The sequence below is a fragment of the Rhinatrema bivittatum genome, chromosome 9, assembly GCF_901001135.1.
Source record: "Rhinatrema bivittatum chromosome 9, aRhiBiv1.1, whole genome shotgun sequence".
In the NCBI taxonomy this organism is placed as follows: Eukaryota; Metazoa; Chordata; class Amphibia; order Gymnophiona; family Rhinatrematidae; genus Rhinatrema; species Rhinatrema bivittatum.
The window spans coordinates 20,720,490-20,748,383 of NC_042623.1; the positions used below are offsets into that span (position 1 = coordinate 20,720,490).

A 27,894-nucleotide genomic window follows, 5' to 3' on the forward strand; every position below is an offset into this window, starting at 1 on the left:
GGAGAGAGGTATCTTCAAAGGATACTAACGATGCATTAGAATTAGGGCATCCCGACAGTGAGGTTCCAATAATTAGAAAAGTAGTCCAAGTGCCTGTAACTAAAAACTCACCTGAGCTAAAAAATTCTAACTTATCCCTATCAATTAAAAAGCAGAATGAAAATACAAACAAAAAACAAACTTTGAAATGTTTGTATACTAATGCCAGAAGTCTAAGAAGTAAGATGGGAGAATTAGAATGTATAGCAGAGAATGACGACATAGACTTAATTGGCATCTCTGAGACATGGTGGAAGAGCAACATATCTCAGCGGTCACAAAAAAAATCTTTTTACAAACTGCAACTTCTAAAACGTCTCCATCCTTTACTTTTTCACCGTGACTTTCGTACTGTTCTTCAATCTCTTGTCTTTTCTGGTCTCGACAACTGTAATGCTCTTTATTTAGGTCTGCCTGATAATACTATCCCATCCATTACAATTAGTTCAGAACGCTGCAGCTCGTATCTTATCAGGTGTTTCTTTCAGAAGTCACATAACACCAAGTCTTCAATCGTTTCATTGGCTACCAATAAAATTTAGAGTCCAATATAAAAGCTTGACCATTATTCATTCCCTTATATATAACTCTTCCTCTTCCTGGCTCTGTTCTATACTTCATATCTACAAACCCACCAGACATTTAAGATCTAACACAAAAAATCTTCTGGACATTCCCTCACCCCGCTTAGCAAGACTGGACATCACAAGAAAAAGGGCTTTTTCAGTAGCAGGTCCTTCTCTCTGGAACTCATTACCAAATTTTCTTCGACAACTATCCAACTCCTCACATTTTAAGAAATCTTTAAAAACATACTTGTTTCAAATTGCCTATAAAATCCCATCAACTGAACAATTATAATTCTCTTCCATTTTCCGATGACTTCAATCCCTCACCTTCAAATTCCCCTTCCCCCTCCCTCCCTGCTTATCTTTAGTACTCGTTTTAAACTTCATTCCCTTTCCCCTCCCGCCATCCTTTCCCCCCTTACATATTTTGCGGTATTTGATGGCACTTGATATGATTTGATTTGATTATTTTTAAATTGTTTTAAGCTTTACTTTTATTATAATTATTATGTTTTTTTGTAATTTTTATCTTTTATTTATTTTTATTTTATGTTTTGTTTTTTTTTTTTACTAATTTTGTAAACCATTTTGATTAAATTATATTTGTAAAAGCGGTATAGAAACACTTTAAAATAAATAAGGAGGATAACCAAAGAGACAGTGCTATACCGGGGTACAAATTATATCGCAATGACAGAGAGGAGCATCTGGGAGGCAGGGTGGCGCTTTATGTCCGGGATAGCATAGAGTCCAACAGGATAAACATCCTGCATGAGACTGAATGCACAAACAAATCCCTTGTGTGTTGAGGAAGAGTATAGTGATAGGAGTATACTACCGTCCACGTGGTCAAGATGGTGAGACGGACAGTGAAATGCTAAGAGAAATTAGGGAAGATAACCAAATTGGTAGTGCAGTAATAATGGGAGATTTCAATTACCCCAATATTAACTGGGTAAATGTAACAGCAGAACATGCTAGAGAGATCAAGTTCCTGGATGGAATAAATGTCTGCTTCATGGAGCAATTGGTTCAGGAAACAACAAGAGAGGGAGCAATTTTAGATCTACCGTATTTTTCGCTCCATAAGACGCACTTTTTTCCCCCAAAAGTGGGGAGAAAATGTATGTGCGTCTTATGGAGTGAATATTAAAAAAAATTAAAAATCTAACAAAACCCCCGCCCCCTCCTGACCCCCCCCCCAGACCTTCCAAATTAATTACTATAACCCCCCACCTTCCTGACCCCCCCAAGACCTGCCATAAGTCCCTGGTGGTCCAGCGGGGGTCCAGGAGCGGTCCGGGAGCGATCTCCTGGACTTGGGCCATCTGTTGCCAGCAATCAAAATGGCGCCGATGGCCCTTTGCCCTTACTATGTTACTGGGGTCGACCAATGCCAGCGATAGCCCCTGTGACATAGTAAGGGCAAAGGGCCGTCGGCGCCATTTTGATTACTGGCAGCCGACGGCCCTTTGCCCTTACTATGTCACAGGGGCTTCCACTGCCATTGGTCGACCCCAGTGACATAGTAAGGGCAAAGGGCCATCGGCGCCATTTTGATTGCTGGCAGCCGATGGCCCAGGTCCAGGAGATCGCTCCTGGACCGCTCCTGGACCCCCGCTGGACCACCAGGGACTTTTGGCAGGTCTTGGGGGGGGTCAGGAGGGTGGGGGATTGTAGTAAATTAATTTGGAAGATCTTGGGGAGGGCTCAGGAGGGTGGGGAGTTGTTAATTAATTTAAAGGGTTGGGATGGGGTTTTGTTTTTTTTTGGGGGGGGGGGGTTCCCACAGAATTAGAAAGACAAAAGTTTTCTGATCTGGGGAATGGACTGAAATGGCCCTCTCCAGACCCGAAAACAAAATGGGGAGAAAAAAAATGTTATGCACTCCCCTAATTTGCTCCATAAGACGCACAGACGCCTGGGGACAGAGCCGGTTTAGCACAACATTTTTTTTTTAATTTCCCCCCTCTGAATCCTAGGTGAGTCTTACGGTCAGGTGCGTCTTATGGAGCGAAAAATACAGTAACTCTCAGTGGAGCACAGGATTTGGTGAGAGAGGTAATGGTGCTGGGGCCGCTTGGCAATAGTGATCATAATATGATCAAATTTGAATTAATGACTGGAAGGGGAACAGTATGTAAATCCACAGCTCTAGCGCTAAACTTTCAAAAGGGAAACTTTGATAAAATGAGAAAAATAGAAAAAACTGAAAGGTGCAGCTACAAAGGTAAAAAGTGTGCATCAGGCATGGACATTGTTAAAAAATATCATCCTAGAAACAGAGTCCAGATGTATTCCACGCATTAAGAAAGGTGAAAGGAAGGCAAAACGATTACCGGCATGCTTAAAAGGTGAGGTGAAAGAGGCTATTTTAGCCAAAAGATCTTTATTCAAAAATTGGAAGAAGGATCCATCAGAAGAAAATAGGATAAAGCATAAGCATTGGCAAGTTAAATGCAAGACATTGATAAGACAGGCTAAGAGAGAATGTGAAAAGAAGTTGGCCATAGAGGCAAAAACTCACAATAAAAAGTTTTTTAATATATTCAAAGACGAACGCCTGCAAGGGAGTTGGTTGGACCATTGGATGTTCAAGGGGTTAAAGGGGCACTTAGAGAAGATAAGGCCATCATGAAAGATTAAACAATTTCTTTGCTTCAATGTTTACTGAATAGGATGTTGGAGAGATACCCATTCCGGAGAAGGTTTTCATGGGTTGTGATTCAGATCAACTGAACCAATTCACGGTCAACCTGGAAGATGTGGTAGGCCTGATTGACAAACTGAAGAGTAGTAAATCACCTGGACCGGATGTTATACACCCCAGGGTTCTGAAAGAATTAAAAAATGAAATTTCCGACCTATTTCAATTAATTTGCAACCTATCATTAAAATCATCTAATGTACCTGAAGAATGGAAGGTGGCCAACATAACCCCTATATTTAAAAAGGGTTCCGAGGTGATTTGAGAAACTATAGACTGGTGAGCCTGACTTCAGTGCCAGGAAAATCGTGTAAACTGTTATAAAGAATAAAATCACAAAACATTTAGATAGACATGGTTTGATGGGACACAGCCAATATGGATTTATACAAAGGAAGTCTTGCTTCACAAATCTACATTTTTTTGAAGGGGTGAATAAACATTGGATAAAGGTAAACTGGTAGGTGTGGTGTATATGGATTTTTAGAAGGCATTCGACAAAGCATGAGAATCTTCTAAGAAAACTGAAAAGTCATGGGATAGGAGGTGATATCCTTTTGTGGATTGCAAGCTGGTTAAAAGACAGGAAACAGAGAGTAGGATTAAATGGTAATTTTTCACAGTGAAAAAAGTTAAACAGGGGAGTGCCTCAGGGATCTGTACTTGGACCGGTGGTTTTTAATATATTTATAAATGATCTGGAAAGGGGTTTGATGAGTGAGGTGATCAAATATGCAGATGACACAAAATTATGCAAAGTAGTTAAATCTCAAGTGGATTGTGATGAATTGCAGGAGGACCTTGAGAGACTGGAAGATTGGGCATCCAAATGGCAAATGAAATTTAATGTGGACAAGTGCAAAATGATGCATTTAGGGGAAAAAAAAAACCTTGCTGTAGTTACACAATGTTAGGTTCTATCTTAGGCGTTAACACCCAGGAAAGAGATCTAGGCATCATAGTGGATAATACTTTAAAATTGTCAGCTCAGTGTGCTGTGGTGATCAAAAAAGTGAACAGAATGTTAGGAATTATTAGGAAGAGAATGGCAAATAAAACGGAGGATGTCATAATGCCTCTGTATCGCTCCATGGTAAGACTGCATCTTGAATACTGTGTACAATTCTGGTCACTGCATCTCAAAAGGAAATATAGCTGCACTGGAGAAAGTGCAGAGAAGAGTGACCAGAATGATAAGGGGCATGGAACGGCTCCCCTATGAGGAAAGACTAAAGAGGTTAGGGCTGTTCAGTTTGGAGAAGAGACGACTGAGGGGGGATATGATACAGGTCTACAAAATCATAAAAGGACTTGAACAAGTTAATGTAAATCTGTTATTTACTCTCTCAGATAATAGAAGGATCGGGGGCACGCCATGAAGTTAGCAAGTAGCTCATTTAAAACAAATCAAAGAAAATTATTTTTCACTCAGTGCATAGTTAAGCTCTGGAATTCATTGCCAGAGGATGTGGTTACAGCAGTTAGTGTAACTGGGTTTAAAAAAGGACTGGATAAGTTCCTAGAGGAAAAATCCATAAACTGCTATTACATTAATTAATAAGCAGTAGTAGCTTGTGATCTATCTAATGTTTAGATACTTGCCAGGTACTTGTGACTTGGATTGGCCACTGTTGGACGCATGATACTGGGCTTGATGGACCCTTGGTCTGAACCAGTATGACATTCCTTATGGTAGCTTGAGCGGAAAGCACAGGTGAAAAACCCACAGCCTCTCAGAAGAAAAACAAACCTCCTTGCAGAGTTTTTCTCTTCCAGGGGCCTTCACCACCCAAGCCTCCCTATTTCCATCCCTTTATCTTCTTCTCCCCGACTTCTGCCCCCATCACTCCTTCCCAGGTCTTCTCACTCGTTCTCCATGACCCTGTCCCATTTCTTCTTTCTCTTGCTGCCCACTCTCCCTCCATGTCCACTTCCTGGATCTTCTCGCTCCCAGCCTTCAATGGCCGACTTGCCAGGTCTCCATCTTCCTCCGCCATGGCCCCTTCATGGGTCCTCGCCCTCCTACTCTCATTTGGCTCGTCCTGAACTTGGCAGAGGGTCTTCAGGTGGCAGCGGTGGCACAGGGCCTGTGCCCTGACCTGCACTCGCAGGCCCAGAAGCAGCAGCTCATCTCCTTGCTTGGGGTTCCTTGGTAACAGGAAGCGTTGGCAGGAGGGAGGGAGAGAGGGAGGGGGGACAGGGCTGCCGCAGGGCCCGTCAGCGTGCGTCCTGTCACGGAACCCGTGCTGGTTTTTCTAGTTATTGCCACCTCTGCCTAAAGACACCCCCCCACCAGGCTGTATTTCTTTCGGCTCTGGACTGGCAGAAGATGACCCATGGGCTCAGAGCGATTGACCCCCACCCCCACCCCTCCCTAATGCCAGGCTTTGTGCACACTCTGCATTCTGTGACATTCATTCATACTCCCTTGCCTTCGATTCCTCAGAGAGCCTGCTCAAAAACATCTCACCTAGCCAAAAGCAGCTTGGGATTAGTCCGCATACTACTGCTTACCGCCCGCTTGTTACTCCCAGGCTTCTTTCTCGGCAAGCGCCGACTCGGGCTACGTGAAAGCAGAAAGGGATCACCGTGTCGGCCTAGCCCTTTGCCCTAATAAAAGCGCCATTCTCTTCCCAAGCATCTTCCTGCTTTTCTTTTTAAGCCCATCATCTGCTCGTCAGTTATTCTGGCCTGCGTGTTTACCTTCATCTTGACTCATCTGTCACCGATCTGTCTGCTCTCCCAATTATATCCGGCTCCTTTAACAGAACGAGTGCCCTCCGCACCGTGTTTACCACCATGTGCACGGATGCAGCAATCTGAGTTGGCTGCGGTGACGGAGAACGTTATTGCTCCTGTCCCCTCCTAAATCATTTGGCGAGGAGGGGTGGCCTGGGGGGAGGGGGGGGGGGACAGAGTAATCCTGCCACTGACACTTGTCCTGGTCTTGGGTTAAGTCACTTTGTCTCCTGTGACTTCAGGCATTCGCTTAGATTAGAAGCTGTTTGGGACATGGAGGGGTTGTTACTTGCATGTAATTTGTCACATAAACGCCAAAATGAAAAAATACAAAATGATAAACCAACTAAAAAGTAAGAAAACCAGCATCAGACCTTTTTGTCACCCCATTAACGAACATTCATCACTACCACAGTCATTGATAAAACCGATCTCTACAACAATATATTAAACATTTACAAACTGCATCGCTGATTCCCATAAACACCTTGCTATAAGGCACTATATGAAATCCATTTGTAACAGTCATATACATTGCACGGACTTTGAGTCCCACGTCAACACATGGGAGCTGGGGGGGGGGTTTTCTTTTTGCTAGAGGTATTTCTCCAGAAATCATTTTTGCCTCTCTAAAAATGATCCTTTTATCCTTATAATCAATTGTGGTATCTTGTCTGCAGCCGTTCCAATGATAGCGCACCATAGAAGGAGCCTGCATTAGTTCTGTAGGGTACAGAAATGATCAAACAACTGGAGATACTCAGCCTGGGGCATTATTTTTCATGCTGGGAATGATATTAGGTTCTCTCCCGTGGATTTATTCCCCTGAGTAATCCAGCTAAACTTCAGCCGGATAAAAGCGGTGGAAATATTCACCTTAATGAAGAGATAACGCATGTTTTGGGGTTTTTTGTTTTTTTTTTTTAATGTTTTCTTTAAATTAAGGCTAAAGTACCAAAGTTATTCTGGGCTTTGTATTGTTTATATGCACATTATTTATTTGATCTTTTACGGATGTTTTATCTGTACACCAAGTCGGCATTTAGCTCACAAGTCATCCGGCTAAACGCCACTGAACGCGGGATCCCCTCACGTGCAATCTTTCCGCATGCTTCTGAGCTTCACTGGGTGAAGGCCACCATTTTAATGCTCAGCAACTACAGGAGATCCTTCTCCGCGAAGTGGGCTAGATGCGTCCGCTCGTGAGGTTCTCCCGTTACCTTCAGGTAAGTCCAAAGACAGCGAGTATACAGCCTCATTAGGCAGAAGATTTCATAACCAGCATAAAATAAAAATGTCCCTTCTTGCAACTTTGTCTTCAGCCTTACCAAGCGTCAATAGGTTGCTCAGCCAGGGCATGCACTGCTGACTGTAATTACCATAATATAAAACTTACAGCCACTCACTGCTGCAGGCATAATTTGGGACACCAATAAAACGTTAAACGTATGCAGCAGGCGCCCATGTAGTCAAACGCAATGCTGCTAATTCTCAAGTCACTGTGTTTTCAACATGTCTGCCTCGTCCAGGAGAATACGGGTAACTGCATACCAGAGAAAAGCTGGAAAGCATGGGACGACGAGCGGTAACAGCGTATTTGTTAACTCAGTCACTGATCATGGACACGGTGGCAAACGATTAGCGGGGACTCCGCATGCTTATCATGCTTTGACGGTGAATAGAAAGGACACCGTAGCCCGGGAATCTGCATACCTACAGTCCCCAATGTCCCCGTCACAAGGTCAAGGAGAGCAAAAAGCTATCACGGGAGCTTTGTCATCCGATTTTACCTTCTAAAAGTGAAAAGGACCTCGGCATGGGGAAACTGGATTCTCTGCCTGGGGAAGAGAGGTCGATGGGTCGCCTCCAAGAGCAAAACCTGATCGCACTGTCACAGTGTGACCGCCTTTGCTCCTTAGGGTCCAGGGACCCAAATGAAATACGAACAAGGAAGGGGGCAAAAGAAAGGAAAAAGAGAATGCGCCCAGCTTGAACTTACGTGTTGTGGAGCACGCACCATCCGCAGTGGGGGTCCCCCGAGCCCAGGCACTCGCCACACGTCACGTACTGTCCGCAGGACTCCACCGGCACCCTGGTGAGCTGCAAGAGAGAGGAAGGAGGCCCGTTAAAATCTCCCAAGGCACTCTGTGGTCCCTGGCCAGAAGAGCACAGCCAGAAGCTCATTTCCCTTCCCCAAAACACAGGCTCCTTCCCAAAAGCGGGGTAAACCTCCAGCAGGGAGGGTGGGAGGGGTGGCTCCGAATCCTGCACACTCACGAGGCTCCAGGTAAGTACCAGGGGAAATCAGGAAAAGGCCATCAGGCTAGGAGGCGGCCCCAACCGCTCTCCTCCCCGATCAGGGCTTTTCATTGCCAAGGAAACCCATATGCAAGGGGGTAGGACCTCGGCAGCTCCTGGGAGCATGCACGCCCCCAACAAGCCCCAAACCAGCCAAAAGCGGGCTGGAGAGAGAAGAACCAGGAAGGGTCCCCACAGGGTAGAGAGGAGAGAAATGATCCGGGAAGGGGCAAGAGGGAAAAGAGCAGGAATGGGCCATGGGAGTGAGGGTCAGGAGAGAAGAACCAGGAAGGGCCGTGGGCAGGGGGAGAAGAAGGGAAAGGCCGTGGGGGGGAAGGACAGAGAAAATCCCAGAATGGGCCAGGACCGGAGGGAAAGCCCAGTTCTAGAGCTTTGCATCCTGGTCCGGCCCTGCCCCTTCCCCCTGTGCCTCAGCTTAGTGACTGATTGCATCATTCTTTCTCCCCCTTGGAGGCCACAATGCCATTCAGGTGCCAAAAAACGTGCCAAAATTAAATAGGGAGGTGCATCTGAAAACTCTGCATACATGTGTTAACATGCCAGCTTCCATGTTAACACCAGCAGACTTCAGATATTCTCGCCTCCTTACAGTTTAAAAAACAACAACTCCCAACAAGCATAAAAGACCGAGTTGCCTCCCCATCTGTCTCTCCCTCTATCCTCTTCCATCCATTCAAGTCCTCTGGCTCTGGAGCTGAACGGAAAACGGGGGCCGGAACGTATCCACCCCTGCATGGCAGGGAACAAACGTCTGTGCTCACATCTTGCTGCACATCAGCAAAATGCAAGCCGTGAGAAGCACTGCCTCAACGGATGAGCACACTGATCCGGTGTTTCCTGTCCCCCCCCTTGGGAGGGTGTCTGGGTGATGACCCCTTTCTGTTGCACATCCCGCTAAGGGCCTTCGTCCCTCCCCACTTACTGCCCCTGCCAGTTCTCTCTCGCTCTCTCTCATTACCCCTTCCAAGCCATGATGTGTCCCTGGCAATTGCTCTAGCTACTCAGGGCCCAGGAGGACCCTGCAGTTCAAGCGCCACCTCGTTGGCAATTGGCACTTAATAAAAAGCATTAAGCTGCCTACGCTCGGCTGCTCACCGCTGTCAGTGATCTGTCTCAGCAGTTCATCTGGCATCGTCTCATCGGTGTCAGAAATGTAGGGAAACGGAGGGTGTCATCTGGAGGCCACCTGATCCATTGCACGTGGGATTACAGATATTATGGGCTAATTCTTCAAAATGAGGGCACTCCAAGCAGACACTCAAATAGGAACATGGGCATGCAAAGGCTCCAGTTGGATGCCTGATACATTTTCAAAGCATCTAACCACAGTTATACGCCTAAAATCGAACATTCAAAAAAGTGGGTGGTTTAGAAGATATACTGAGCCAACTCTCTTATGTAAGATTTCTAAATATAGTACACAGTAAGCATATACCAAGTATTTCTAAATATAGTACACAGTAAGCATGTACCAAGTATTTCTAAATATAGTACACAGTAAGCATGTACCAAGTATTTCTAAATATAGTAGACAGTAAGCATATACCAAGTATTTCTAAATATAGTACACAGTAAGCATATACCAAGTATTTCTAAATATAGTACACAGTAAGCATGTACCAAGTATTTCTAAATATAGTACACAGTAAGCATGTACCAAGTATTTCTAAATATAGTACACAGTAAGCATGTACCAAGTATTTCTAAATATAGTACACAGTAAGCATGTACCAAGTATTTCTAAATATAGTACACAGTAAGCATATACCAAGTATTTCTAAATATAGTACACAGTAAGCATGTACCAAGTATTTCTAAATATAGTACACAGTAAGCATGTACCAAGTATTTCTAAATATAGTACACAGTAAGCATGTACCAAGTATTTAAGTATTTGGCTGCTTGACTTAGGGGACTAACCTGATATTTTGATAGGGTTTGATATTTCTAATCCTGATTCAAAACCCATCATGTTTCAGTGTGCACATCTCATTTAGGTGCCCATATTTGAAGCAGACCCCTCTCTACTCATAAAGCCTTCCAGTTTATTTGCATTCCCTGCCTAAATGATTAACTGGTCGTTCAGGGCGAGGTGAACCAATGCAACTCAACACATCTTTCTGTAAACCAAACAGTCCACCATGAAATGACCACATGCTGCCGGGCAGGAGACGCAGGTCTTGCAGCTAAGATGGGCCAAGGTTAGGCACAATCTGAAAATTGTTGCTCAATCTCTTTTTGATTAAGATTAAAAGCAAGGTCTACATAATGAGTTGAGGATGGTCCCTTCTTGGCAGAAGACAGAAAGGAAGAGATATCCGGGAAGGGACAAGTGGCTAGATCCCAAGGCCAGAAAGCAAACTTTGCCCCATTTTGTCACAACAAAAGTCTAGCCCTCCCTATAACTACCTGTAAACTGGCCAGGATATTCCATGAAAGAGTTGCACCTGAAGTTACCATGACCAGCTGTCATTGATGCTTGGAGAACAATAACTTCCTTTTATCTCAGTTCACCAATACATACCCCAACTAGAAACCTCAGATCAGCAAACAAGGGACTGCTAAAAGCAACTCACCTCAACCCAAAAGAGAGCAATTTCTCTAGGTAGCCCAAAACTCTGGAACTCCCTACCAACTGAACTCAGAACTCAAGAAAACCTAAAAACATTCAAAAAAGAGCTAAAGAGCATGGTTGTTCATCAAAGCATACCAACTCACCCAATGAACAACACAACAACTTCACCCTCCACTCCAACCTGAAGATTAAATGAATATATGAACTTATCTCAACTATGGACTCTAACTATGAAGTTAAACGTAAACCAGAACAGTAATTAACATTTGTTTCCCCTATGTTTAACAACAGTTTAAACCTTTTTTGAAACTCTGTTTACCCCTTAACATGTAACCTTCATATTTGTAAACCGTTATGATGGATTTACGATGATGAATTTGAATGACGGTTTATAAAAACCGATGAATAAATAAATAAATGTTCCAAACTACCGAACAGCCTATTGAGTTAGAACCTGACTCCAGACAGCGGACTATCTTCTCCTGGCTTTAGAGACAAATACAGTGTCCTATTGGGTTAATAGCCTTTCTTTGCCTTTGCCCAGCGTATTAAAATCAAATGACAGAGGAAAATTGAATCTCAAGGAGTTCTTTCATGTCAAGCTGATAAAAAAAAAAAAAAATTCTACCTTAGAGTGGGCATTTCCAAACTTGTACTGGTGACCCCTCAGCCAGTCAGGCATTCAGGATATCCACGGTGAATAAACGTACGATAAAGGTGCATCTGCTGTAGACCTAGTACATGCCAACTTATCTTATGCACATTCATTGTGGACGCATGTTGAAAATCCATGGGGTATCTAAGACAGCTGCCCTAGAAAAGCTGAGTTTCTGATATTTCTCGAGCCTGGCGCTGCTCTCATTGGCTCCCAGGCCTCGGGTGCACTGACTTGTTTCTCAACGTGCTGCTCTCATCCCATTCAATTGTCTTCCGTACCCGGAAGCCCGACTGCCAGCCGGCTGGCCCCAGGTCTGCACTGACCTGTTCTGATTTCCCTGCAGCCTGCCCAGCCAAAGGAAAGCCAGTAATCAGCCCCAGTCTGAAGATTACTTAGAGGGCTTGAAAATCCTCAGGTTGCTGGCCGAGAACAGGCACAGACGACCTGGCACAACGTTGTCCTTACTCCAAGCAGAGAGCAACTTGCCTGAAGTGTGCACGTTAAGTCGTCTTCCCTGATGCACGGAAAAGCACACACAAAAGCGGGTTGTGCGCATGCTTTTATGCGCACAGAGCTAAGGCCAATCTTAGAACAGCCATTTAAGCACAGAAAAATGAAACTTAACCCCCCCACCAAACAAAATCAAGAAAAAGATATTTGTCCACTAAAAAAACGTTTACAATTTCCCCTGCAGCCCCACTGGATGCTGCGCCTCTCAGCGAGGAACTGCCTTAGCATAAGTGGAAGTGCTGCAGATACCAGAAAGCAACGGAGGAGCTCTGCAGCGCAAGTGACTCGGACGGGACACGCAAGGGCCAAGGATCACCCAATAACCCTTTACATTTTATTCTTCCATTAACCAGGGCAGCGCCCTTCAGCTCCGCTCTGGTTTTCTGGGGAACCAACACGCGCAAAACTGCCCTGGTTCACGGGCCACCTCCTGAATATTCATCGTGGATAACCTGTTTGCGGCCCTGGATGACCCAAATTTAGAAGATCTTAGGCTAGGAGATCATAGTTTGGGTTGTTTTTTTTTATGATCTGGCAAGCCCTTCAAAGGGTAGCCTTGTATTTCTGTCCCTTCATTTTGTTTGATTGGTGAAAAGCCCTTATATGTATTGTATGCTTTGACTGCCGGGCCCTGTTCAATGCATTGCCTTGGTGTAGCACGATCCCATTCAACTATCAAATCTATGCCTGGGCTCCCCTCCGTCACAAAATATGTTGCGCTTTGATACAACTTAAAAGCCATTCAGCCCGTGACCCCTTTCGCTAACAGACGAGCCCTCTATTGTGCTTCTGCCTTTTGCTGTGGCGGGAAGCCTGTTCTATTCACGGGTTAGTCAGGAACCATTTAGCATTCAAAGCGCCTTCACGGCAGGCTTCATCCTTGAAAGCGGCCAGAAGTTTCACATCCCATAATCCGTTCTGCGGGGATTTGGGGATCATTTCTGCACCCCCCAAACCTTCTGAGGGAGAAAATAATTTTGAAAGGCCTCGGAAAATCCAGGTAGCTTCCAACTCTCTCTCTCACTCTCTGATTCCCCTTTCCCAGTCACGAAGCAGCCGGCGCTGGGTGAGCTGCTGTTTACGATTTTTGATCTTCAGATAAATCTATCACAGGAACGAGAAGAAGTTTTTCCTCTTTTCCGTCCTCCGTCCCATTGGCCTCCTGCAGCGTTCCTTGTCTCTCCCTTTCTCCCTCTCTACCTTGGGTCCTTTGACTGCCTGTCTGGCTCAGCTGTGCCTGGCTGATTCCTACCTCCCCGCGGACAAGCTCGGGGAGAACGCCAACTTTTAAAAATCGCTGCTTATTCGTGACCCTGCTCCGAGCTTAACGTCCGCAGGAAGAGCAGCTACGGGGCCTGGCCCAGTTCCGAGGGCAACGAGAGCTGGGGGGAATCTGGAAGCAGGAGGAGCAGGGGGGAGAAGCGTCCCTCTCAGTCCTGTGGCCTCTGCCCCTCTGGTGCTGGGTGGCCGTGAGCATGTAGTAGGGGGCATTCTCTCTGCCTGCTGAGATTTGCCATTTAAGCCAGGTGTCTAGAGTGCCAGGGGAATCCAGGGCTGGCTTTAACCCATTGCATGCTGGGAGATGTAGTTCCGACACACAAACCTACGCCTCCAGGCATGCGCTGGGGTGAAACCAGTCCCTTCTGACAAAGCTATGTGGTCACCCTAGTCCAGGACTTCCCTAACCCAGGCAGTCAAGTTACCTGCAACGAATACGCATGAGGTTAACCCGCGCACCCAGGAGATCCAGCATATGCAAAATTCATTCGTGCCTGTTCACGGTGAACCTGACTGACTAGGGGGTGAGAAGACTTGCCCCTAGCCGCAGTACTGTTACTCTGGGCAGCAGTGGGTGGAGTCTTCCCGTGCCCCAAGTCTTGCCGTCGCTGAGGTCGCCCCCCTGAATCCAAACAGGCTGATGGTCGGACCAGCTGGAGCGCTCGCTGCGAGATGCGTTCGCAGATCTCCTTGGGGAGCGCCACTTTAAGGAAGCAAAGCCTCCTAACAGCCAGGCAGGCAGGCAGCTATTTCTCTTCCCCGGGCTTCACCTTGGACAGGCCTTGCCCTCCCTCTCGCCTCAAAGGCCGGAGGAGAGATCTGTACAGGGCCCTGCTCAGGACCCATGGGCAGCACTTGTCTGAAGTTCTCCGGGCTCGCTGGGCGGCTTCCAGGCCCTCTCTGCTGCACACAGAGGAAACGGAGGGCAAACTCAGGACGCGCTCTGCCCTGCCTCGCGTGCCGCTTGCTGCGTTGGAATGGATGCGCTGGCTCCTTTCAGCAGAGAACAAAATGCTACTGAAACACTTAGCAGAAATGTTCATTTTTCCTTTCATGGAAAAGAGACTTGAGGTCTAAGCTGAACAGACGTTCTCTCTAACTTCTCCGAGGTTTTGCATTGGTTTCGATTTCACCCTGGGTCTGCTGGGTCTTTATAGACACATTTGACTCAGTTAAGTCTTACTTAGGTCTTACTTTGTTATTGGTGTGGTGGCTGCATTGTGCATTATTAAGAGCTGCTCTGAGGAGAGGATCTCACATACCAAAGCAGCGTGCACTGCACTGATAATACTGACACAGAGCTCTGACTTACCAAAGGAGCGCGCACTGCACTGATAATAACACAGAGCTCTGACGTACCAAAAGAGCGCGCACTGCACTGATAATGACACAGAGCTCTGACGTACCAAAAGAGAGCACACTGCACTGATAATACTGACACGGAGTTCTGACTTACCAAAAGAGCGCACACTGCACCTATAATACTGACACGGAGCTCTGACTTACCAAAGGAGCGCGCACTGCACTGATAATACTGACATGCAGCTCTGACTTACCAAAGGAGCGCGCACTGCACTGATAATACTGACACGCAGCTCTGACTTACCAAAGGAGCGTGCACTGCACTGATAATACTGACACAGAACTCTGACTTACCATAGGAGCGCTCCCTGCACTGATAATACTGACACAGAGCTCTGACTTATCAAAGGAGCACGCACTGCACTGATAATACTGACATGGAGCTCTGACTTACCAAAGGAGCGCGCACTGCACTGATAATACTGACACGCAGCTCTGACTTACCAAAGGAGCGCGCACTGCACTGATAATACTGACACGCAGCTCTGACTTACCAAAGGAGCGCGCACTGCACTGATAATACTGACACGCAGCTCTGACTTACCAAAAGAGAGCACACTGCACTGATAATAATGACACGGAGCTCTGACTTACCAAAGGAGCACGCACTGCACTGATAATACTGACATGGAGCTAACTTACCAAAAGAGAGCACACTGCACTGATGATGACACAGAGCTCTGACTTACCATAGGAGCGCTCACTGCACTGATAATACTGACACGGAGTTCTGACTTACCAAAAGAGCGCACACTGCACTGATAATACTGACACAGAGCTCTGACTTACCATAGGAGCGCACACTGCACTGATAATACTGACACGGAGCTCTGACTTACCAAAGGAGCACACACAGCACTGATAATACTGACACTGAGCCCTGACTTATCAAAGGAGCACACACTGCACTGATAATACTGACACTGAGCCCTGACTTATCAAAGGAGCGCACACTGCACTGATAATACTGACACGGAGCTCTGACTTACCAAAGGAGCACGCACTGCACTGATAATACTGACACTGAGCCCTGACTTATCAAAGGAGCGTGCACTGCACTGATAATACTGACACGGAGCTCTGACTTACCAAAGAGGCGCACACTGCACTGATAATACTAAATGGGTAATGAGTTAGCAAAGGGGCACACACTGTACCAATACCAACATAGAAAATGGACTGATTTACAGGTCTGAATTGCACGGATAACACTGAGTAATGTGCGCCCCATGCTTTTCCCTCTTCATTTTTGCTTTGCAACAATTAAATTAAATTATGGGACTGAGCCAGCTGGAGGCATGGAAGATAGAGAGACGCTTCTACTATCCTAGAGTGGGAAGTGTAGCTTTACTGTTCACCATCATCACTGCAGGACTATCGCCCAAATAGCTGAAGCGTAGCCTCTACACAAAGAGAACAATTTATTTAAAACTGGTGAAAAATGGCTGAAGCCAGGGTATTAATGAAGCAATTCTGCTGCAGAGATGGCTCCAGGACCCTCAGAAACAAGCCACTCTCCCCACGAATGGACCGGTGAAAGCCCTGCACCAGCTAAACTATCACACTCCACAAAAGCAACTGCTCAGCACTAATTAACACACTGCTCATTAGTCACCAAAGAAAACTCAATACAGTTTGAAGGAAAAAGGACAGAGAGGCAGCCTATGGCGAACAACAGAAGCAGAGGCAAAGATGGAGAGTTGCAGGATGGCACTGGTGGTGGTTTGCCTGCCTGGTTACATTCTGCCATGATTCCTCCTACATTTATCATGAAGGCTCCTTACCCTGTATAAACATTGCTAACAATTTTGTAATGGGTTTGACAGTTCCTTGTTTTGAATGTAATTAATGCTGCCCTTTACAGAACGCATGGGGGTAACCTGCACGGAATGGCAGTTAATGCCCTTAACAGAACACATGGGGGTAACCTGCACGGAATGGCAGTTAATGCCCTTAACAGAACACATGGGGGTAACCTGCACGGAATGGCAGTTAATGCCCTTAACAGAACGCATGGGGGTAACCTGCACGAAGCGGCAGTTACTGCTCTTAACAGAACGCATGGGGGTAACCTGCACGGAGCGGCAGTCACTACCCTTAACAGAAACATGGGGGAACCTGCACAGATCGGCAGTTCCTACCCTTAACAGAAACATGGGGATAACCTGCACGGAGCAGCAGTTAATACCCTTAACAGAAGACATGGGGGTAACCTGCACGGAGCGGCAGTCACTACCCTTAACAGAAACATGGGGGTAACCTGCACAGAGCGGCAGTCACTACCCTTAACAGAAACATGGGGGTAACCTGCACGGAGCGGCAGTCACTGCCCTTAACAGAAACATGGGGGGTAACCTGCACAGAGCAGCAGTTACTACCCTTAACAGAACACATGGAGGTAACCTGCACGGAGCGGCAGTCACTGCCCTTAACAGAAACAAGGGGGGTAACCTGCACAGAGCAGCAGTTACTGCCCTTCACAGAAACATGGGGGTAACTTGCATGGAGCAGCAGTTACTACCCTTCACAGAAACACTGGAGTAAACTGCACGGAGCGGCAGTCACTATCCTTAACAGAACACTATGAATGGAAGGCTCCCTGTGATATGTGTGAGTGAGCTTGGTATGGGGGAGGTGTGAGCGAGAGAAAAAATGATGAGTGCAGGTGGATTCCAACCTGCAAGTAGCTGAAAGATGAGGGCCTAGTGCTGCTGGTAAATCCCAACCAAATAAGAGCTGGAGACACCTGCGGGTTTGTCTGAGAGGGAGCATGTGTATGAGCTTGTGTGTGCGTGTATATATGTATATATAGATATATATAGATATATATATATATATATACATAAGAGGAGAAAGATTGTGCATTCCGCTCCCACTGCTCCACGACAATCCCAGGGTGACTGGAAATCAAAGGTTCCCAGGTATGGAGAGCATTAATTTTTTAAATCCTTTTATTTTTCAGCTGTTTGCTGTGCCTACTGTTTTGAAATATTTTATTGGTGTTTGGGACATTTAAAAAAACTTGTATATGAGTTTTGAATTTATTTGATCTTTTATTCATCTGCTTTTTTTTAAATAAAATTAGTATGATTTTAGTATTATGATTATGTATTTATTTTATGTCTTGATTTTGTTGTTTGATGTTTGAGGATTGGTGATGGTTCTGTTTTTTCATTGTTGCACTGCACAGAGAGTCTGGCTTCTTGCGGTTTCCAGTTCAGCTTTTGTCTGCGCGTTTGTAGTTCAATGTTAGGGTTGCTATCTTCTGTATTTGGTGAGGTCTGTTTATCTTCTGCATGTGTGACTGAGGTGAGGTATTCTCCTAATAGGAAGTGTTTTAGTGTTTTCGGAGGGTCAAGCTCACATACAACACACATTACAACAGACCTAATACCATATGGGTTCCAGGTTGGCATCACAGCAGTGCATGTAAATATAATGTAAGTGATATCTTTACCTCAGAATACTGTACTTTGATATTTTTCATGTAAAATATAAATGCATAACTCTTACCTGTGTGTGTGGCATGGGGCTGCTGGGGGCGTTGTGCAAGGCTATAAGGTTCGCACGGGGTACCTAACACCCTTGCACCAGCCATTGGTACGGCAGGGGGAGGGGGTGTCAGTTTTTAAAGTTTGTATCACAGAAGGGAGCTGGGCTTTTTTGGGTGGGCCCGGGACAGAGAATGAATGAACCGGGGGGGTGGGGGAGGAGGGATGGGCAGCACCATCGTTGTTCACACAGGGCAGCAAAAAAAAACCCCCTAGCAGCGGCCCTGGTTAGTAGAAGCAGCCTGAGGTGGTTGGAATCAGAGGATTTCGAGTGAAGGAGAATCTCTTTGCCTTCTGGTGTTTTGTTGAAAATTTAAAGAATACAGAACTAGCGGTTTGTTTGTTTGTTTGGTTTCGTTTTTTTTTTTTTAAGTGGCAGCTTAAAGCTCTCTGCCTCCAGAAACGTCTCATCAGACGCAGGGCTCCTGTCGTGCAGCCTCCGGTGCTATTCCTTTCTCCAGGAAGCTGCCAGAAAAGAAAAGAAAAGAAAAAAAACCCCAAACCATGAAAATGTGACATCTGCATTAAGGAGAAGTAAAGGCAGGCACGGCGACAGGGTAAAGACGAGTGACAAGTGATAACATAATTAGGCTGCTCGTGGACAGCAGCCATGCTGCAGAGGACAGGCATCCAGATGAAATGCAGTCCTCAGCAAGGCTAGGGCTTTTTGGGGTTTGTTTGTTTTTTTAATGCTTATTATTTTTGCCACTGGGTGTCTTTTCCTTCAAACATCTCCTGCTCTGTTGTGGCGGCTTCTCCTTTTGCAGGCTGGCATCTGTGCTGTAAAACCCAGTGGCACGAGAGGAGAGAGGCGGAACTGAGGAAGTCCGAGAGGCGAGCTTATGGCCAGGGAGGGCCACCATCTTCCCAGCGAGGCAAGTTGCCTTCCTGACCGCCCCCACCCCCCCATTTCATAGACTTGGAGGGCACCGCCTGCTTTAGATACCCCACTGCAACAACTGAAAGCCACAGCCACCCCTCTCCCCCCCCCCCCGTCGCTAATCCCATGGGGGAGGGAGGGGGGTCAAGAGGCATTGAGGGCAGCAGACGCAATGGAAGGGGACGTTCTCCACTGAACCAGGCAACAGGTACAGCCCAGGCAGCGGCTCCAGCCTCCATCAACGCTGCCTGGCTCAAGAAGAAAACAGAGTCAGGGACGCTTCCAAGCAGGCTGGGCAGCACCGCTGGTACGGGTCTTGTCAGGTTAACCTCTCCTATCCTAGCAGGGGCGGAGAGGAGGATCTTCAAGGCAAGCTCTGGCACTAGACTGCAGCCCAGTAGCTCGTTATCCGGTCAAAATCGAGCCAAATTTAAAAAAAGAAAGAGGCATGGCGGATGGCGAAGCTGGGAGGAGCTACTTAACAGGATAGAGAGGGAGATTCAAACGTGTCTGGCTCACTTTAGGCCACTGCATGACCCAGCTCTGTCCGAGCATGGACCTCCGAAAGTCTTTGAGGCGTGTCAGGGCGGTCGTGTTCAGGCCCCGCAGAGAGCCCTGCCGGTCAGAAAAAATGAAGGATTTCCTTCCAGCCCTCACCGGGGCTGAGGCCTCGCTCGCTCTCTCTCCGGGCTGAACTCTCCTCAGGGGCCTGCATTCCCTTCCCAGAGATTTCGTTGAGAATGTGGCTGGGCATCCGATTTTCCTGCAGACTCAAATAAGTGAAATTGATTCCCGGAAGGCGTCAATGCTCAGTCCCCGACCAAAGGAGCAGGAAGCGGGAGGAGAAAGAAGAAACACCCCCCCCCCCGACTAAATAGAAAAGAAAGCCCCCCCGGCTGATTGGCTTTTCTCCTACACAATATACGCTGACACGCGTTACCCGCTCCCTCCGCGTGAGCCGCCCGCTGCTTGTGATGCAATATCCAGAGGTGAGGGCTCCTCCACGCGCATTACCAGTCAGCCCTGGGGAACCCTTGGTCTGGGGTCAGAGCAGCGTAGGTTAGTGGGAAGGGGATTACCAGTAAATCCTGGGGAACCCTTAGTCTGGTCAGAGCAGCGTAGGTTATTTATTTATCTATTTAGAATTCTTATATACCGACATTCTTGTATAATTAACAAATCGTATCGGTTTACAATACAACAGAACAATCGCGGTTAAGGCGTTACATTAAAGCAAAGCTTCTAATAGAGTATAAATATGAGAATAAATATGAGAATAAATATGAGAACAAGTGAACAATTCAAATAAAGCGTAAAGGTTAGTGGGAAGGGATTACCAGTAAATCCTGGGGAACCCTTAGTCTGGTCAGGGCAGCGTAGGTTAGTGGGAAGGGGAGGCTGCAGCCCCTCCCTTTCAGGGCCGATACAGTAAAATCCGCGGGAGAGCTCTCCCGGCGCGCGCACAGGCCACTAGCGCCTCTTTTTGGACAGGAGCGGCGGCTGTCAGCGGGTTTGACAGCCGACGCTCAATTTTGCCGGCGTCGGTTCTCGAGCCCGCTGACAGCCACTGAGCGTCCGGTTTTCAACCCGCGAGCCGCGGGCCGACTTCAAATTTTTTTTTTTTTTTTACTTTTTGTAACTTTCGGGACCACCGACTTAATATCTGAAACTGAACAGCAGGTTTATTAGCAGGGGAAAATCTGTGCGCACAGAGGAAAGGAGAGATTCGGGCATTCCACCTCTGGGACTTACTGCCCCATCCTATTCTCTCCCTCGCAATCTCTCGCTCTCTAACTCTCCCTTTAATCCTATGACGCTGAACAGCAGCTTTATTAGCAGGGGAAAATCTGTTTCAGCAGCTGCAAATTTCACCAAAGACTCCGACTAAAGTCACACTGGGCCCATTTACACGCCAGGGAATTAAGAAACGAGAAAAGTTAAACAATACCCTTAGGCTCTCTGTACGCGACAGATACATAATGGGATTTTTCACTGCGGCTTTCAGTACAGTAGTTATTGGAGAAGGGGGTGCAAGCATTTTCAGAGGTGGGTTGGGGGGTGACAGGATGAAGTCTGGAGGGATTTCCACCCCTAGAAGAGGTTCAGGATGCTTCGCAGATGCTGGCAACACCTCTGTATCCCCGACGCGGCTCTCACCCCAAAAGACACTTGGCTTGGTGTCTCTTCAGCATCTCACCACTGGCTTCCCCTGTAAAACCTTGCAGAGCCACTAGTGAGAGGGAGTTAGAACCTAAGAACTGCCATACTGGGTCAGTCCAAGGGGCCATCAAGCCCAGCATCCTGTCTCCAACAGTGGCCAATCCAAGCCACAAGTACTTGGCAAGTACCCAAACATTAAATAAATCTCAAGTTACTATTACTTATTAATTAATAACAGTTTATGGATTTTTCCTCTAGGAACTTATCCAAACCTTTTTTAAACCCAGTTACACTAACTGTGTAACCACATCCTCTAGCAATGAATTCTAGAGCTTAACTATGCGCTGAGTGAAAAAGAATTTTCTTTGATTTGTTTTAAATGAGCTACTTGCTAACTTCATGGAGTGTCCCCTAGTATTTCTATTATCTGAGAGAGTAAATAACCAGTGTACATTAAATTTTTTCAAGTCCTTTCATGATTTTGTGGACCTCTCATATCCCCCCTCAGTCATCTCTTCTCTAAACTGAACATCCCTATCTTCATTAGCCTTTCCTCATAGGGCAGCCGTTCCATTCCACTTATTCTGTCGCCCTTCTCTGCACTTTTTCCAGTGCAACTATATCTTTTTTTGAGATGCGGCAACCAGAACTGCATACAGTATTCAAGATGCGGTCTCATCAGGGAGCAATACAGAGGCATTATGACATCCTCCGTTTTATTTGCCATTCCCTTCCTAATAATTCCTAACATTGTTTGCTTTTTTGATCGTCACAGCACACTGAGCCGATGATTTCAATGTGTTATCTACTATGATGCCTAGATCTCTTTTCTGGGTGGTAGCTCCTAAAATAGAACCTAACATCGTGTAACTACAGCAAGGGTTATTTGTCCCTATATGCAACACCTTGCACTTGTCCACATTAAATTTCATCTGCCATTTGGATGCCCAATCTTCCAGTCTCACAAGGTCCTCCTGTAATGTATCACAATCCGCTTGTGATTTAACTACTCTGAATAATTTTGTATCATCCGCAAATTTGATAACCTCACTCGTTGTATCCCTTTCCATGTCATTTATATATATATTGAAAAGCACCGGTCCAAGTACAGATCCCTGAGGCGCTCCACTAAGTTCACTTAGAGAATAGCCACTGCCATTAGCAATGGTAACATGGAATAGACTTAGTTTTTGGGTACTTGCCAGGTTCTTATGGCCTGGTTTGGCCTCTGTTGGAAACAGGATGCTGGGCTTGATGGACCCTTGCTCTGACCCAGTATGGCATTTTCTTATGTTCTTATGTTTACCCTTTTTCACTGAGAAAATTGACCATTTAATTCTACTCTCTGTTTCCTGTCTTTTAACATCGCCTCCTATCCCATGACTTTTTAGTCATGGGATAGGAAGCGATATCCTTTTGGGAATTGCGGGACTTTGGCAAACGCCTTCTGAAAATCCAAATACACCACATCTACCGATTCACCTTTGTCCACTTTTATTTACTCCTTCAAAAACATGTAGGAGATTTGTGAGGCAAGACTTGCCTTGGGTAAATCCTTGCTGACTGTGCCCATTAAACCATGGCTATCTAAATCTTTTGTGATTTTATTCTTTATAACAGTTTCCACGATTTCTCCCAGCACTGAAGTTAGGCTCACCAGTCTATAGTTTCCCAGATCATCCTGGATCCCTTTTTAAATATAGGGGTTACACTTGTCATCTTCCAATCTTCATGTACAATGGATGATTCTAAGGAAAGTTTACAAATTAATTGAAATAGGTCTGAAATTTCATTTTTGAGTTCCTTTAGAACCCTGGTGTTTATACCATCCGGTCCAGGTGATTTACTACTCTTCAGTCTATCAATCTGGCCTACCACATCTTCCAGGTTCACCGTTATTTGGTTCAGTTCATCTGAATCATCACCCATCAAAACCTTCTCCGGAACGGGTATCTCAACCTCCTCCTCCTCAATAAATACAGAAGCAAAGAAATTGTTTAATCTTTCCGGGATGGCCTTATCTTCTCCAAGGGTCCTTTAACACCTTGATCATCCAACAGTCCAACCGACTCCCTTGCAGGCTTTCTGCTTCGGATATATTTTTTAAAGTTTTTATGAGTTTTTTCCTCTACGGCCAATTATTTTTCAAATTCTCTCTTAGCCTGTCTTATCAATGTCTTACATTTAACTTGCCAATGCTTATGCTTTATCCTATTTTCTTCTGATGGATCCTTCTTCCAATTTTTGAATGAAGATCTTTTGGCTAAAATAGCCTCTTTCACCTCACTTTTTAGCCATGCGGGCAATCGTTTGACCTTCCTTCCACCTTTCTTAATGCGAGGAATACATCTGGACTGTGCTTCTAGGATGCTATTTTTTTAACAATGTCCGTGCCTGTTGCACACTTTTTACCTTTGTAGCTGCAGCTTTCAATTTCTTTTTAACTATCTATCTCATTTTATCAAAGTTTCCCCGTTTGAAAATTTAGTGCTACAGCCGTGGATTTATTTACTGTCCCCCTTCAAGTCATTAATTCAAATTTGATCATATTTTGATCGCTATTGCCAAGCGGCCCCAGCACCATTACCCTCTCTCACCAAATCCTGTGCTCCATTGAGAATTAGATCTAAAATTGCTCCCTCTCTCTTCGCTTTCCATGCAAAGTGGCGGCACCAAACGCAGCTCTTCACTCTGATCAGGGGATGCCACCCAACAGCATGGAGAAAATGATGCAGTAGAAAACTGGTGGCTGTGCCCATGAGATTATTATTATTTCTTAACCATTGGAAGAGCAGTTTTATCTGAATATTGTAATGAAAATATTGTTTTCATTTATTTTATATTCCACTTCTCAAGTGCTGTGCCTGCTAATTCTCTTTCTGTTAATCTCCTGCCGGTCTGGACCTCGTGGGGTACAGCACCACCTACTGCCTTGTCAGACTACTGCTGGTCTTTTTAGGAAGAGTTCCCATGATGCCCTTGCCTTCACGTTGATCTGGTTCCCATCTGAGGGCTCCTGGTGATGGTGTGGCCAGTTTTTCTGATAGAGGGGACTCCACTGGAGCAGCTGTAGCACTACGGTCCGGTCCCAAAGCTCAGCCTGAGCTACTTTCATGTCTGGGCCTCCAGCAATCGCAGAATTGGGTAGAACGTCAGAGGCCTGCAAGATGAGGATTCAGTTTCAGGGGGCTAAGGCAAATGCCCATATTTTCAAACTAAGCTCCAGCTCCAAAGGTTCCTTTCCCCAGGAAGAGAGAGAAAGAAGGCTAGGCCTTATCATTCACCTTCCCCAGAGGCCTGGCAAGCTCAGAGGATTCTCCAATATCTTCAGGGGAGGAGGAGGCAAGAAGGCCTCAGTTATTTCCATAATCAGAGTGTGTGTCATTAACTAGACTGATGGGCTTGGACTTGGTGTTCGAGGCACAGGAGCTCAAGAAGACAGGAAGGCAGATACCATTTTGGGGAGCCTTTCCAAATCGAGATATTATAGAGAAAGTGTGGGATGGGCTCACCTGATCCATAACAGAAATGGACCAGTTTTTATCCTAAGCCTAACTTGGCTTTTTCTATGTGAGATATGTTGGGCTGGAATGTAGTTATAAGCATGAGGCCCCCCTCCTCCAGGCTGATCAGGTCCCGGTTTGACCCTGCTACATGTAGGAACTTGGGTTCAATTCCCAGCTCAGACCTTCCACTTTCCGGGTTGCCTGGGGCTTGGGATGCTGTGGAAGCAGTGGGGTGAGGCGGGAGTCAGTCACCGTACAGGGTGACCCTTAGTGGCCAGATTTAGGGGAATACTGATGCATGGCTCCCAGCCAAGGACTGTCGGCACAATGACTGGACCAAAGCAAGTTACGAGAGGATAAGAAATAGGGTAAAAATCCTAGGGAAGCTGCAAACGAAGGCCTCGGGTTCTGACTGAGCTGGAAGCCCTAAAGAGCAGGCGAAAAATGCAAGGTCAAAATAAAAGAAACTGGTTGGATGATGGACAACAGCAGACGGTGGTAAATGCAATTTGCTCTGAGGAAAGAAGGATGGTCGGTGGAGTGCCAGACAGTTCAGGCTTGGGCTGAGCCCTTTTCAGTATCTTTCTGAGCGATTACCGCAGAGAGACTGAAAGGAAAAGCTTGTCTTTTTGTGAGATGGCGCAGAGATCTGCAAAGGAGAGGACACTCCTGAGGAAGCAGACAGAATGAGATGTGATCTTCAAGCTCACGCAACAGTCGACTTCTTGGCAGTGCAGATTCAGTGCACAAAAGTACAGAATCCTGCATCTGGAGTGTAGGAGGAGCAGTACAGGATTTGGGGGAAGGGGCGGTGAGATACTGATGTGCACTAAGCAGGAGACCTCAGAGTGATTATGTCTGATGACCTCAAGATAGAGAAACTGTGTGATAAGACAAGGGCCAGAGCCAGAGGGATGCTGACGTGCATAGAGAGGCATAACCAGTAGACAAAAGGCTATGATAATGCTTAATGATCGTTGATGACACCTCATCTAGAATATTGTGTTCAACCTTGGATGCCATACCACTGAAAGGATTGTGCAAAGGGCGGAGGCCCTCCAGAGAAGAGCTACCAAAATGGTACTTGACCTGCACCAAAAGGTCTTAATTATGTATAGCCTAGAGCCAGGAGGTGCGACACAGGGGATATGAGAGAGAGATTTAAATTCTTCTAAGGTATAAATAACGCACAAGAAGCAAATATTTTTCAGACAAGAGGATGCTCTAGCACAGTGGTCCCCAACCCTGTCCTGGGGGCCCACCAGCCAGTCGGGTTTTCAGGATATCCACAATGAATATACATGAGAGAAAAGTTGCATGTTATGGAGGCAGTGTATGCAAATTTTCTCTCATGCATATTCATTGTGGATATCCTGAAAACCCGACTGGCTGGTGGGCCCCCAGGACAGGGTTGAGGACCACTGCACTAGCACAAGGCCACGGTAAGAGACTCGAGAGTTGACCCAGGAGTAGGATAAGAAAATATTTCTTCCCGGAAGAGATGGTGAATGCTCAGGACAGACATCCAGTGGCAGTATCAGGAATGCCCAGGATAAATCACCAAGGGTTCTTCCTGGTGAAGGATTGCCAGAAATCAACTGGGGCTTGTGGCACTGCACCAGGAGCTAAACTGGGCCACCAGTCCTTATCGGCTGCTATGTTCCATGTTTCTGTATCACTCCTGGACTGCTTCACGTCACAATCTCATTCCCACCCCCTCTAGCTCCGACAGCACTGCAGCAGCTCAGCCACCTTGTCACCAGGTAAGATTTCTAACTCCTCCAGAGCCGTGTGCCGCAGAGCACGAGGGAAACCAATATCTTCCCTTCCAAGGGAATCTCGCTGATAATTACCACAGCCTCCTGACCCGGCAAGCCATTTTATCAACATGATAGCTGATACTTCAGAAACAGCCTCGTTCCTTCAAAGGACTCCTAGTCTATTAATAATAGCAAGCAGAACACACAGTTTTACAGTACTCACTGCAGCCTACCAAGAGCTGAGAGAGATCCACCTGAAGGAGGAAGACCACAGTCCCGCAGAACTCACGGCAGCCGGGAGCAAGGCTACGGCAGCCGGGGACACGGACTTCACTGCTTAAACGGAGGTAGCAGCAGCCTAGCAAGGAGAGACAGAATTGCGCCCTCTGTCATGGGCCACCCATGGCAGCCCTGTCCCGAATTTATAACCTGCGTTTCTTTGTAAGAAATCCAGTAATACTCTGAAGAATAGTACAATAATTAATCATTCAGATTTACTTAGCACCTTTCACTAAACAGGATCCTAACCCAATGCGCACGTTGGTGCTTCAGCCCAGAGGCACAGTTACCCGTGGGCCTCGGGAGGGCCTGTGCCCCCTCACTTTTGGGTCAAGCCCTCACCCCTAGCAACAGGATCATGTCCCGCTTGAGTCAGCCCCTTAAAGGTGCAGGAGTTAGAGGGCCTGGAGGCACTGGAATCACTGTCAGCCCATCATCTCCTGCGCCTTTAAGGGAGCTTAATTTGAACGGGAGCCACCATCGTCCTTGGACTAAACGTGCAAGAAAGTTTGAGGCCGTGAGAGTTTTTCTGTTTAGTTTTGGCAGGTAATTATTATTTATTCCCTCTCAGACCCCTTAAAACGTTCAAGAATGCCTGGGCTGGGTGGAAGCCTATTTACATAATTGCTCTTCAGCATCTGGAGAGAAGCAGCAGAGAGAGGGCACCAAGAAAGTGAAGAAAGAAGCAACACAGAAATTTGCTTAGTGCATTTGCCCTTTACCACGCTCAGGTTTAATCTACCCCAAAGTAATCAGGCTATAAGCAATCTAGACTGGTCCATATGTTACGACCTTGCTAAGCTTTGCTTTTTTATGTCCGAAAGGAAGTGGAAGGGACAGCCTCAGCGTAGAATCAATAGTCGAAATAGGGTGAAGGGCACAAAGTTCAAACAAGTAGATAACCACCCTGGGGGTCAGAGGTCACAAAGAGTTTGTAATCATCACCAAGCGGTCTGACTGAAAATGGTCAGTCCCCCGACACGACCGGGTTTCACAATGGGC

General features: G+C 46.3%; 1 protein-coding gene across 2 annotated transcripts in view; it reads right to left on the reverse strand.

The window, feature by feature from the left end:
• The window catches only part of PLXNA4 (plexin A4), a 970,847-nt gene that overhangs the window by 409,987 nt on the left and 532,966 nt on the right, over window positions 1-27,894 (reverse strand). For both annotated transcript variants that reach the window (XM_029615156.1, XM_029615157.1), the window contains exon 5: window positions 8,054-8,154. In XM_029615156.1, the coding sequence (XP_029471016.1) occupies window positions 8,054-8,154 (101 nt within the window). The remainder of the gene's footprint in view (window positions 1-8,053; window positions 8,155-27,894) is intronic.